The following is an 11,282-nucleotide window of genomic DNA, read 5'->3' as shown; positions in this document are numbered from 1 at the left end:
TCGACTGGCGCAGACCAGAGCAGCGACTCCGGGCGCCGCGGCCGCACCCGCCGCCCGGCCGGTCGGCGGCCGACTGCCGTGCCTCTGCCACGGGACGCGCCGCCGCGTCCCTGTGGGCAGGGGCGACGCCAGGCACGGCGCCGGAGGAGCCGCTAGCACCGGCCGAGCATCCGATACCGTGGAACCGTACGGCTTATGATTTACTAGCAAGGCCGTCTGCCAACGCTGAGCATCTTTCCACACATTCAGATACGTCGAACAGGGACACTGGTTCCTTTTGATGCTGAAGAATGGTTGCGGGAAACAAAGAAAGCTCTGGATCCAACGCCACCCTTCCAACCGCCGAAATTTCGCTGGCAAAACCATCTCTTCCAGGGAAATTTCGGCTTATGTCATCTGCCAGTAGTGTTTAGATTGTTAGTTTTAGCCGTTGAGTGGTCATTTCGGCAACATGAATTTTAAGCAATAAAACTAATATGTTCCGTCACTTTTCCATCACACCAACCTCTTTAGGACAGCATGGTTTCAATAACTATCACCTCATCGTGACAAAAACTGGCAAAATCATTTCTGAATGTCAGCATCAGCATTTTGCGCCATCTTCCATCAGTCGGCCGCCGACCGGCCGGGCGGCGGGTGCGGCGCCCGGAGTCGCTGCTCCGGTCTGCGCCAGTCGAGTCTCAGGTGCCAGCAGCGCCGCTCCGCCGCCTATCGGGATCTGCGCTGGGGCCATGGCCGTGCGTGGAGACGGGGTTTCAGGTGCCCGTGGGCGGGGGCAGCCCCGTCACTCCGGTCCGGAGAAGGAGCCGTTTTCGGTAGCTGTTGTTATAGTTTCCGGCGGACCTCTGCTCCTCAGTGTGTCCCTGTTTGGTCACCTGATGGCTGGACAGCGGTGTTCCGGGCTCGGCTTCGGGTGGTGCCGCGCACAGTCGCCCAGACACGGTGACTGGTGACGTGGTGACTAGGAACAGCCGAGTCGCGTCCCTGTACGATCACTCAGTATGTGACCCGGGAGCAGCCGAGTCACTCTGCTTCCACTTAGCATGACTCGGGAGCAGCTGAGTCGCGTCTCTGCACGCTCACTCAGTATCCTTCCGGCGTCTTCCTGAAAGAAAGAAAAATGAGGTAGCGAGACGGCAAGACACCAATGAGAGTCAGAAAACGTTGCTTGATTTCACGATAAGCATCAATCAAGTTCCAAAGCGTCCTGACCTGAATCTGCCGGCAGGCCAGGAACAACTCAAAATTGGGTTTTCCGACATAAGGCGCTAGTCTACCACAAAATGTCGAAGGAATTTATCGAAAGACACATTCGGTTCGGGTTAAATGTTCAGATAGTTTATCGTATTTCCAATTCAAGATCACCTCCCGACATGGAATGTAACAAGTCTAGGTACGCAAACTTTCCACGATCCCGCATCATTCAAATGATATTGAGTCAAACCACTCAGAACGTGAACTCTCCCCCGTCACTTACCAAGGCAAATGACGGAACGGTCTTCAATGATCAACAGTCACCCAAAAGGGCATCTTATGATCCGCTTCCCGCTCAAGAGAGTTCACCACAACTCCTCATCGTGGTTTGAGACACGCGAAAATTCGAGTGAATGATCGCGATAAGACCTATAGAAATGATCCTGTAGAAGTAAGGTCTTGGTTTGGCCGCGGATTTTTGCACCTATATGCATGCTTTGAGTGGACTGTGCTGTCAGTTACGACTTTTCGTCGCACATAACATGTGATTCTGAAAATATATTGGCTGTTTAGACCTGTTTTCAACTATAATTTGTATTGACTCTCACCATTGTGCTACTTGCGACCATGAAAAGTTATTTTTTAAAAGCGTTCATCCATAAAAACCTGATCACATTTTGCCCTGTTGAATAAGCGCCACCTGTTATCACTATGGCAGCTACAGTTTCTAGTGACGGCTACTTGGTAGAGGAGTAGACCTGGCACAGCTATCGCTTTATAGGTCCTCCCTATCGACGGCGTTTAACTAATCATGTTGATTGTTTGCTCATTTTGAAAATTAAACAAACATTGAACGGCACACTGAGCAAAACTGCTCCCAAGTATCACTGTTTCCCGATGGATCGGCTGGAGGCGCTGCCCCGTTGTTCCGTGCGCCTGGCGCCGCCACTGCGCCACCGATCCGCGCTGTTCCGCTGGTGGCGCGTGGCCCGCTCGCTGTGTGCCGGTCGGCGGCGGACGCCAGTTGTCGGCCAGCCGCCGTCGCGGGCGGACACGATCCACGAGGTTCAGAGTCAGGGCTGGACCAGACGTATGACACACACATGGGACCGGAAGCCGCAAACAGCAGCCTTTGGCGAGACCGGCTCCTCTCGGCAGAGGCCTGCACACGCTGCCGTACACATGTTGTCCTGGCACCCGGTGCGGATAGTTGACGGCCTCTGCCCACGTGACCGGCACGGCTCTGATGCACGTCGACGGCGAATGCGCCACCGGTCCCTCACGGAGGCGCGCGAGTGCCGCCATGGAGTCGGCGCAGAAGATGATCGGGTCCTCCCCGTGTGCGGGGTCGTCTGTTGGGTAGTCGGTAGCTGCTTGGAGCGCGATCATCTCCGCTCTGTAACTGGAGCAGGGGCGGCCGGCGGCGACGACGAGCTCCGTCACCTCGCCGTCCGGCCTCTCGATTAACACGCCTGCTCCCGCTCCTCCGTCAGTGATGCCTTCGGAAGTTTTTGTTTTTACTATCATTATGTTTCTCTTGCCGAGACACGCTGAATGGTCAATAATGTGACCTTAGGACAAGCTCATGCTCTGCCAGAAAGAGGTCATGCTGCCCAAAAGTCGAGGAGTATTGTTGAGCTGAATGCATTCAGGATCTTCTATCACTCTAGCGTGTCTCCATCAAAAGTAATTGTCGAAACTACTTCTGATGACCTCTACTGGCTCCTGACAGACCGGTAGGAGCCATGCTGGTCACTGAGGATCCACGCTGTTTTCGCGCCATTCCCGTAAGAGCTCCATGTCGTTGACCTCTGAAGACCCCAGACATGACGCAGGCTTCGGAGGCCCACGTCGCCCCCGTGGGTCCTATATCCGCCCTGAGATCCTCGAGGGCAAACTCCGCCATGGTGGGGAGGGGGAGGGTCGAAATAGACGAAAGTTAACTTTTCATGGGCTCTGGTGACATGACCTTTCATTTTTCAGCTTCATGCTGATAAATATATTTTCGTAACACAATCATCGCAGTCACGTTACAAACTCACAGTGCCCTCAAGAATGGAGGACGAACTAAACGTTCGGTTGGTTACGGGCGGGAAGTGGCAGAGCCTACAGCCGCTGGTAGATGGCCGAGTAAAACAGCAAGTATCCGGCCGAGCTTCGCACGCTCCCCCCGCTCAGTTCGTGCACCTGATGGTCGTCGTACTTGTGCCACCTGTCCGTGTTGGGTGCGCGGCAGAAGGCTGTGTAGTGGCCACTGTCCATGGAACCGAAATGGTTCACCACACCGTACAGGTGATACCTGTGGTGCTGTTGGTGCGCATCCTTGGTAGCCAAGTGCGGTGACATGTCCAGGTTTTTTAGCGGAAACAGGACACTGGACTGATTCTTCTTCCACGCGCCGTCGTTGAAGAAGCGCTGTATGTGGATGATCAGTACTGGTGGAAGACGTCAGATGTCAAGCCGCTTGGTGGCCCCGTCACTGCTTTGACCTCCGGGCAAGTCCAGCCGCTGATTGTGCCGCCCTCCACAAAAAGCTGGATGCACTCGTGGAGCGAGCACTGACTGGCTCTGGCAGGCATCGGCACGGAGAGGTGTGAAAATGCCTCGAACTTCGCCGACTGGTTCCCGCCGCTGACGCAGCGCAGCGTGGACTTGTACTGGCCCCCGAACAGGTTCGAGATCGGAGACTGGCTGCTGCTCTGGGAGTCGTCCTGGAGGAGCTTGATGGCACGGGAGTCTGGGACACCGTCATTACCCTGCCCTCTGAGCATTTGTTTTCGGGATGCGTCGATCAGCTCCTCGTGCAAAGAGTTCAACTTTCAATTGAGTTCAAAGAGTTCAACTTTCAATTGACCTGAATTCTGAAACATGACTGAAGTAATTTCTTCGTGATTTTCGACGTTGGCTTCAGAATGCCGCCTACCGTATGTCGCTACGTGACCCAGGAGCCAAGCTTGAATGAGGTTTTCAAGCAGCCCGAGCATTGCGTGGAGCTGGAAAGCCAGGAACCCCAGCAGAATGCGGGCCTACGGATCTTTGATGGCCAACGCACTATGCAGACTCTTGAGGGCTTTAGGTGGGCTCGTGAGGACCCTAAACCGGCCCATTGCTAGCTAGCCCGCACCCAGCTGAGGGTCCATACCGGCCTCTAAGGGAAGGGCACACTGCGACATAAGAGGACTCTAACATGCATAATGGCTGAAGTCTGGCTGTCGAGGCCCTCGAGGTGGCTTCTGATAGCTCGACGCCAGTCTCAGAAGGTCCAGCGCTGGCTTCAGATGGTCCAGCACCAGCCTCAGACATCAAGGGACAGAGGGCCCCACGCGGACCTCAAAGTGCCCAACGCTGGCCTGGCACCAGAAGGTCCAATGCTGTTGGCCTCAGAGGGCTCCACGCTGGCCACAGCTAGGGCCCACACCGGCCTCAGAGGGCCCACATTGTCCTCAGAGGGCCTCAAGCCCCACGTCCGCCGGGACCACCGACGCTCCGCCCCGGCGGTCCCGGCGGCGGCCGGCCCAGGGAGACACCGGTTGGTCACGTGACTCGGAAACAAAAATCAGCTGATAGAGTGGCGGAATCGCCGTAATCGAACACGAATAATTCCGGACGATAGAGCGGCAGTATAGGAGTTTTCTTCACAACAGGCAAACATTGCAATGTTTTATCATTCTATGATCAAGAAACGTTCATAAATCATATATTTCTTCGATAATTACTGCCGCAACCGACGCGCACATATCGTAGCCAGCGTAGTCACATAGCGTAGCCAGCGCATAAAGCTGTGCTTTGCGATATTATATGTAAAGAAACGGCCAATGCTTAGTATGTGTAACAAAGCTCGAAGAAGATAGAATTATATCCTGCTTCAACCTTCTACTTACGCTTTTATAATTACGATAGCGACACCATACGGCCTATCGACGCTATGCAACTCTATGGAGTGTCCGGCCGCACTCTGCCGAGTGTGCCGAGATCAGAGGCGGACCATCCGCGGCACGTCCAGCTGCACTGCCCGGTCGCTGGGAGGGCGACACCTAGCGCCGCTCTGGCCGCTCGCTTCCGCGCACAACTAAGCTACCTGGCTACGCCTGTGGGAGGGGAGGGAGAAAACCAATAACAGTCTGATGAGCCAATGGAGTCTGTGAGCCACGCCAATCAGCGCCCTTCCGCGCGCAGACGAGAGCTAGAGCTATTCATCTTCTTTCCTGTTTTCACTGGTCCGCCAGTCACCAGCAACGTCCGTGCAGTCGATCGTAGCCATTTCGCGCCAGTCGGCCGCCAGGATATCTACAATATCTATTCTTGTATAGCATTGCAAGCATTTTAGTATTTGTAGCCGGGTGTTATCAGTAGTTGACGCATTTCTGTGTTTTGTGTAACACAATTGGAAAATACAGCGAAATACATACTTAAATTCACATAGTTTTTTATTCTTGGCACGGATTGCTTACCCTTGCTTCAGCAAACATCCATGATCCAATCTCCATATTTCTGTTCCGAAGCTGCAGTGGACACCAAAAATACATTACGTTATGATAACATAATCCAAAGATACACAGATTTCACGCTGAACTGCTAGGTTCCAGAGAAGGCATTTTCTCGCTCACGGATGCTCAGCAAAAACGCGCGATTGATTGCAGCTAGCGCCCTCACGATACAAATATCACGCTCGCTTAAACCTGCCGGTTACAGCCACTCACACCTTACTTCCAACCTCTGTTACATTTATTATTTATCAGCATATCGAGACAGAATGTGACCACGGCATGATCGTCAAATTACATAACAGAAATTGCAGGACATTGGCGAGTCCGTAAAAATACCCCAATCTCAGCCAACACCGTTGAGACGGAGGGGGAGGGGGGTCGAATCCGGGACACGTATCGGCGTATCCTTCACAGATCCAGGTGTCTCACGCTCATGGACGCTCAATCAACCCTGGCACACCATCCACCGATCACGTCGGCTCTCACTATCTTAATTTCGTACTGAGATCTTATGACGGGCCTGCCATTTGATCCTATCCGACAGTGCAGTGCACTACACCCGAACACAGCCTTAAGTGCACTATGCGGCCTTCTTCGGATGACGCCTCAGAACAGGGCACTCGGAGCAGGTGTTGCACCCAAATGCCTGTAGCCTCTTGTTCGTGCCCGGCAATCAGCTTTTCGGAGTCGGATGGTCTCAGGCGGTGGCAGCACTTGTCGCCGTGAAGCATTCGTTCAGGCGACACCGTCAGCTCGAGCGCCGGCAAGTCACGGAGTGACCTGTAGGGTGAAGTCGTATAAGAGTACGCACTTAGTGGATTTCTTGCTCTCATTTGTTTAATATTTGAAGGAAAGAAATCGCAAATAGGGAATATTAAAGTTCATTGAATTAGCCATCAACCCATGGGGCAACGATCCTTCAGCGTAAATGGAAGTGGTCTAAAACTGACATTTTCTGAACCGTTGCACTTGCGCACTCTTACCATATGGGGTGTGTAAGAGTACGCACGCCAGGCGGGTGGAGTACGCAAGCATATGAACACACACCTATGCAGCTTGCACTGTCCAAATGCTTAACTTCAAACTCAGAAGGCATTTAAGTTAATTCTAGTATCCCAAAAGAAAAATATAAAATAAATCTTTCAAGTCTATAAATCAGGAAATAATCATGTCGTGTGTTTCTGTAAAAAAAAAAAAATGCACAATCAAAAAGGAGAATAACTCGTATTTGGAAGAATTTCGGGTACGCATCTGCATCACAGTGCTCCATTGATGATATACCTACAAAACAAACGTCATTGAGCGATAGATTAATAATTATATATTTCTGCATATTCGATTTAATGTATAATTCTGCGTACTCTTACCCTCCTGAACAGTGCGTCCTCTTACCGTACATGCAATTCGCGCACAAAACAACCCCGAAACGTTGTGCAAAACTTCGCAAACAGAATATTGCACTGTACAGTATTTCCCCAGATAACCTCACAAGTTTCCCACAACAATCACGGAAATGTACCTCATCTCAACTGCCAAGTATCAAAACTATTGTACCATATCATAATAATATCATAACGCTCGAAAATAATATTCATCGCCTTAAACTCAACAGCGTCGCCGCTCAACGCCCACGTTCCGTTGGTGACATGCACGCACTGGCGGCTTCATGTCACTTCATGAACTCGACAAACCCGCGTTGCTAAGCAACCGAAACAGCTGATGCGTACTCTTATCGCCCGCGTACTCTTACCCGCCCTTACCCTAACACAGCGAGTCGCAGCACGTCACGTCTCACGACGACCGTCACGTTTCAGCCCCGACGGCCGTTATGTAACAGTCACGGCAGCCGTCACAAAACCAGCCACGGCGACCGTCACATTGTTCACCACGGTCGTAAAATACTAGCCACGGCGACCACGACTCATGGCTCATAACGTTTCCTGTCGCACACTTAGCTATAATAACAGTACATTAGCCTGTAAATACATTTCTCACTCAAGAAAATGACGCCCGAGCGAGTCCGAGATCCACCAAACGTCACGACACTGGCAACGGCACCCGCATTAGCCGGCATCCCGTCCCGGTAACATACCTACAAAGTTCCCTCAAGCCGCTCACCTACGGACGCGGCGACGTGTCACAAAATTGTAAGCACGTCACTGACCTGGTGACGTGGCGGGACACAGCTGACTGAGCAGTGGAGACGTTGCTTCACACAGTTACTGACCTGGAGATAATGTGATCGTTTCTGGACAACGTGACTGGATACGCGCGCCGCGTGGATGACCATCACACTCCACAACTTCTTGCCGAGTGACGTCCTACAGATGGATCGAACCGTTGTCTCCAGAACCACCGCCAGCAACGAGCCTGGTGGAGGATAATGTGTTCAGAACTCAGAAACCACAAAGCATAGTTACCTGCAATACAAACGACAAAGCCGGCCACAGGCACACAATGGCGAACTTTTGTGCTAAGACTTGGTTTCATCGGTACACACAAGATTGCAAACGTCCATGATGAAACTCAAATCACATATCTAGCAAGCAAATAAATACCTGAGAAAGCAGTGCACAGAACTTGTTTAATTATCTAGGTCCTAGGAGCTTATATCTCTGTATTGCACACACGGTGAGCAGACAAGCCTCTGCCAAGCCATACCTTCTTTGGCCCATATCAGTGAGCAGCTGATGTAGTCTGCCTGATTTTCGACATGTGTGAGGCTGGCGATGATTGCGTCTGCAGCGTCCCACGCGTAAGCCAAGCTGCCGAGAGCCATGCCAGCTAGTTGGAAGAGCTTCAGTTCAGCTAGCAAGTGCAGGTAGTAGCCATCCAGCAAGTCTGGCAGGAGGCACTTTCACCAACTTCTCAGGCGTTGACGAGATGGAGTGCCTGGGGTGTGTGCGCACCAAAAAGCAGCAACTGTATGCGCAGAACATTGGCGTAACCTGGATGAATGAAAGACAGAGGGAGTCAGGAGTACAGGGGTAGACAACTGATATAGACGAGGGGAGCACTGGAGACAACTCTACAACTCTAAGACAACTCTAAGACTCTCTACGACACAGACAACTCTACGACAACTCTAAGAAAGAACGAAGCTAAGCCTAAGGTGCCTCAAAGCACTTAACACATGCATTGAACATTGGATAGCCTACCTGTGCTTAAATTTGACTGAAATTATCTCAGGCGTATTGGAAGTGTATTTAGGGCCTTGTTGGAAGTTATCTTCAGAGACATGTGCATCAATAACTATTGCACTTCAAAGCTGTTCTTTTTTAGCACCTAGCTTTGTCAGACTAGGACCATATGAAAGCCATCTGCAGCACAAATGGATGGAACAATAGCCTGAGGAGGTAGTGGTATAAGTCACATTTATGAGGATCCATATTGAAGAAATTGTGATAAATGGCTCCCTTTCCCTCCTCATTGGAAGGAAGATGATGGTGACCCTGCCACTTTTTTCTACTAAGGAAAATAATCATACAAAATGAATAAAACTTACCTATCACTAATGGATTTACAAACTGTCACCTAAGTTAAAACATGCTGTCTACAACACAACAGCTTGAAAGCAAGTTTACCCAACCCACAAACAACCAACATTGCAGTTTCTGCGGGCGCCTGCGGCCTGCGGGTACCTAGCGCCTATCCTTTGTTGCAAAAACAAAATACGTGCATATGCCCACTCATGCGACATCTGCCTTACTAATATGACAATGGCCTGGGCTGGCGCCCTGGTGGGTTGTTAAAGCTGGACCCATCCAGTGGACAGGCCACTCATCCCCCTGACACTCGCTGCAACCGGCTACGGGAGTGCTGTAGTCCTATACGGGAGCTCAGCTAACCACATGAGATAAAGTTGTTCGTCCAGCCCAGAACAAGATGTTGTGGCATGGAAAAGGATTTGACTAGCCCAAGGCTATATAAACCGACTAGCCCAAGGATGAAATTGACGGAACAGGGGGGGGGGGAGGAGCGTCACAAAATGACTAGGCCCTGGGCAGGGGCCAAGGGATTTATACAGCTTTGGGGTAGAATACCTCCATACATTGAAGTCTAATTGTTACAAGACAATTGACAAACAAATCATAACAACATCAACTACATACCTTTGCCCCGGTTTTCTGAATCTCAATTAAACCATTTAAACCAAGGAAAAGAAGATAAAGTACAAAATCAGCCAGCCTAGCACTAATAAGTGATAACCTCTCAAGATAAAATATAGGTTTTAAAAGTAGGTACCTACTACCTACCTTTCATTATCAGTCCCGTCAACCTATCTACAGCATTTTTGTCAAAATGAAATCTAAAATCAGAAAAATCTTGTCCACAAAATACGTGCAAAATACACAACGGCATACACGGCATTATTTACAAGTTAAACAAGTGTTCTCTGTTAGCAAATAAAACGCCGTTCGACCAATCCATTGCCAACGCTTGCGTCTGCTAGCGACAAATATCTCGTTAGCAGCATTTACTGCGCGCAACTGCGGGTGTGTAATCATGATCGGCAGTTTTCAATACCAAATTTCGTAAAGTTGCAACGTTTATTTTGTTTCACAACTGATACCAATAGATTGAAAATTTAATCTAATTTAGTATACTATTCAAAATAGACCCCAACTCAGTCTCGTTTCTGAGTATTTTGCCATTAATTGTCACAGTGTGACCTTTAGCAGCAAGAAACCTAGTACATTCTAGACAAAAAAAATATACAATACAACACCACAACTGCAATAAAACATGCATATTTGGAAAGAAAACGAAATTTTCATTTTGTTGAAGTCATTTTGCAAGCTCACTCTTGGCATATTTACCAAATATCAATGTTTTTGTTCAGAACTGTTCAGTACCATAAATTCTAAGTTTTAGATTCGGAAGCAGATTGGCTAAAGTTCCAACGTTTGTTTCGTTTCAGTATTTTGATATGTTATAGTGTATGCAATTTCGTATGTGTTGGTGTTTTTTTTAGACCCCAACTCGACTTCGTTTTTTAGAAATATTATATTTAGTGGAGCATTGTGACCATGGACAACAATGGTGGCTATGTAATCAACGTCAACTAAATGCAGTTTGCAACATTAAAAAGGCAACGAGACACCAAAAATCTGAAAGATAATTTAATTTTGATATTTATCGACCATAATTTAAGCCCCAAGTCACTGAAATTACTCGACCATTGATGGTAGAGCATTGGCAGGTCGGGTAGGCTGAACTGCTCAGAACCATGGTAATTTCGAAATTCAACAAAAGTGAGTTGGCCTTTGATATTACCTTTTGTCCTTTAATTTTAAATTTTGATTGTGAAAAATCAATCTTGTCTATGAACAATCCTTGCAACTTTAGATAGTTAATTTTTGAAATGGCGGAGATAGCCAACAATTTATTTTCGTTAATGCTTCGCAGATTCATACATGGCGTGCTCTCTGATCATAAATCAAAAATATATATACAAATAATAAAACTCATTGGAATTTGTTGCTTATTTCTCTTTTTTAGACTTAAAGGGTCAGCTGAAAATAGTGGTCAAAATACCTTAGTGTTGTAATTTCGAACCGGTTTTACCTAGTTCTCTACATACCGTGGGCCGGCCGACTG

General features: G+C 49.2%; 1 protein-coding gene, 1 long non-coding RNA gene and 1 other non-coding gene across 3 annotated transcripts; all 3 read right to left on the bottom strand.

The window, feature by feature from the left end:
* Positions 1-1,442: 1,442 nt before the first annotated feature.
* On the bottom strand, positions 1,443-1,655 carry LOC122365428. Its single transcript, XR_006253738.1, has one exon. It is a non-coding gene; the product is annotated as a small nucleolar RNA U3 (small nucleolar RNA).
* Positions 1,656-3,300: 1,645 nt separating this feature from the next.
* Positions 3,301-3,965, bottom strand: LOC122365418 (ubiquitin carboxyl-terminal hydrolase 8-like). Its single transcript, XM_043336633.1, has 2 exons — positions 3,758-3,965; positions 3,301-3,629 (listed from the first exon to the last, which is right to left on the bottom strand). The coding sequence occupies exons 1-2, from the start codon at positions 3,963-3,965 to the stop codon at positions 3,301-3,303; spliced, it is 537 nt and encodes a 178-aa protein (XP_043192568.1).
* A 1,992-nt stretch (positions 3,966-5,957) lies between these two features.
* Positions 5,958-10,018, bottom strand: LOC122365421. Its single transcript, XR_006253732.1, has 4 exons — positions 9,938-10,018; positions 8,343-8,629; positions 7,909-8,051; positions 5,958-6,461 (listed from the first exon to the last, which is right to left on the bottom strand). It is a non-coding gene; the product is annotated as an uncharacterized LOC122365421 (long non-coding RNA).
* Between the last annotated feature and the right edge of the window lie 1,264 nt (positions 10,019-11,282).

The sequence above is a fragment of the Amphibalanus amphitrite genome, unplaced genomic scaffold (assembly GCF_019059575.1).
Source record: "Amphibalanus amphitrite isolate SeventyFive unplaced genomic scaffold, NRLGWU_Aamphi_draft 000739F_arrow, whole genome shotgun sequence".
Lineage (NCBI taxonomy): Eukaryota > Metazoa > Arthropoda > Thecostraca > Balanomorpha > Balanidae > Amphibalanus > Amphibalanus amphitrite.
Note: the sequence above shows the minus strand (reverse complement) of the source record. Positions and strands in the feature narration are given on the sequence as shown.

Excerpts from the sequence above, each read along its gene's own strand:
- LOC122365418 (XM_043336633.1), bottom strand. The coding sequence starts at position 3,965 with ATGCTCAGAGGGCAGGGTAATGACGGTGTCCCAGACTCCCGTGCCATC. Across the intron at positions 3,630-3,757 it reads GCCGATGCCTGCCAGAGCCA|TACTGATCATCCACATACAG; the intron begins GTCAGTGCTCGC and ends GTCTTCCACCAG.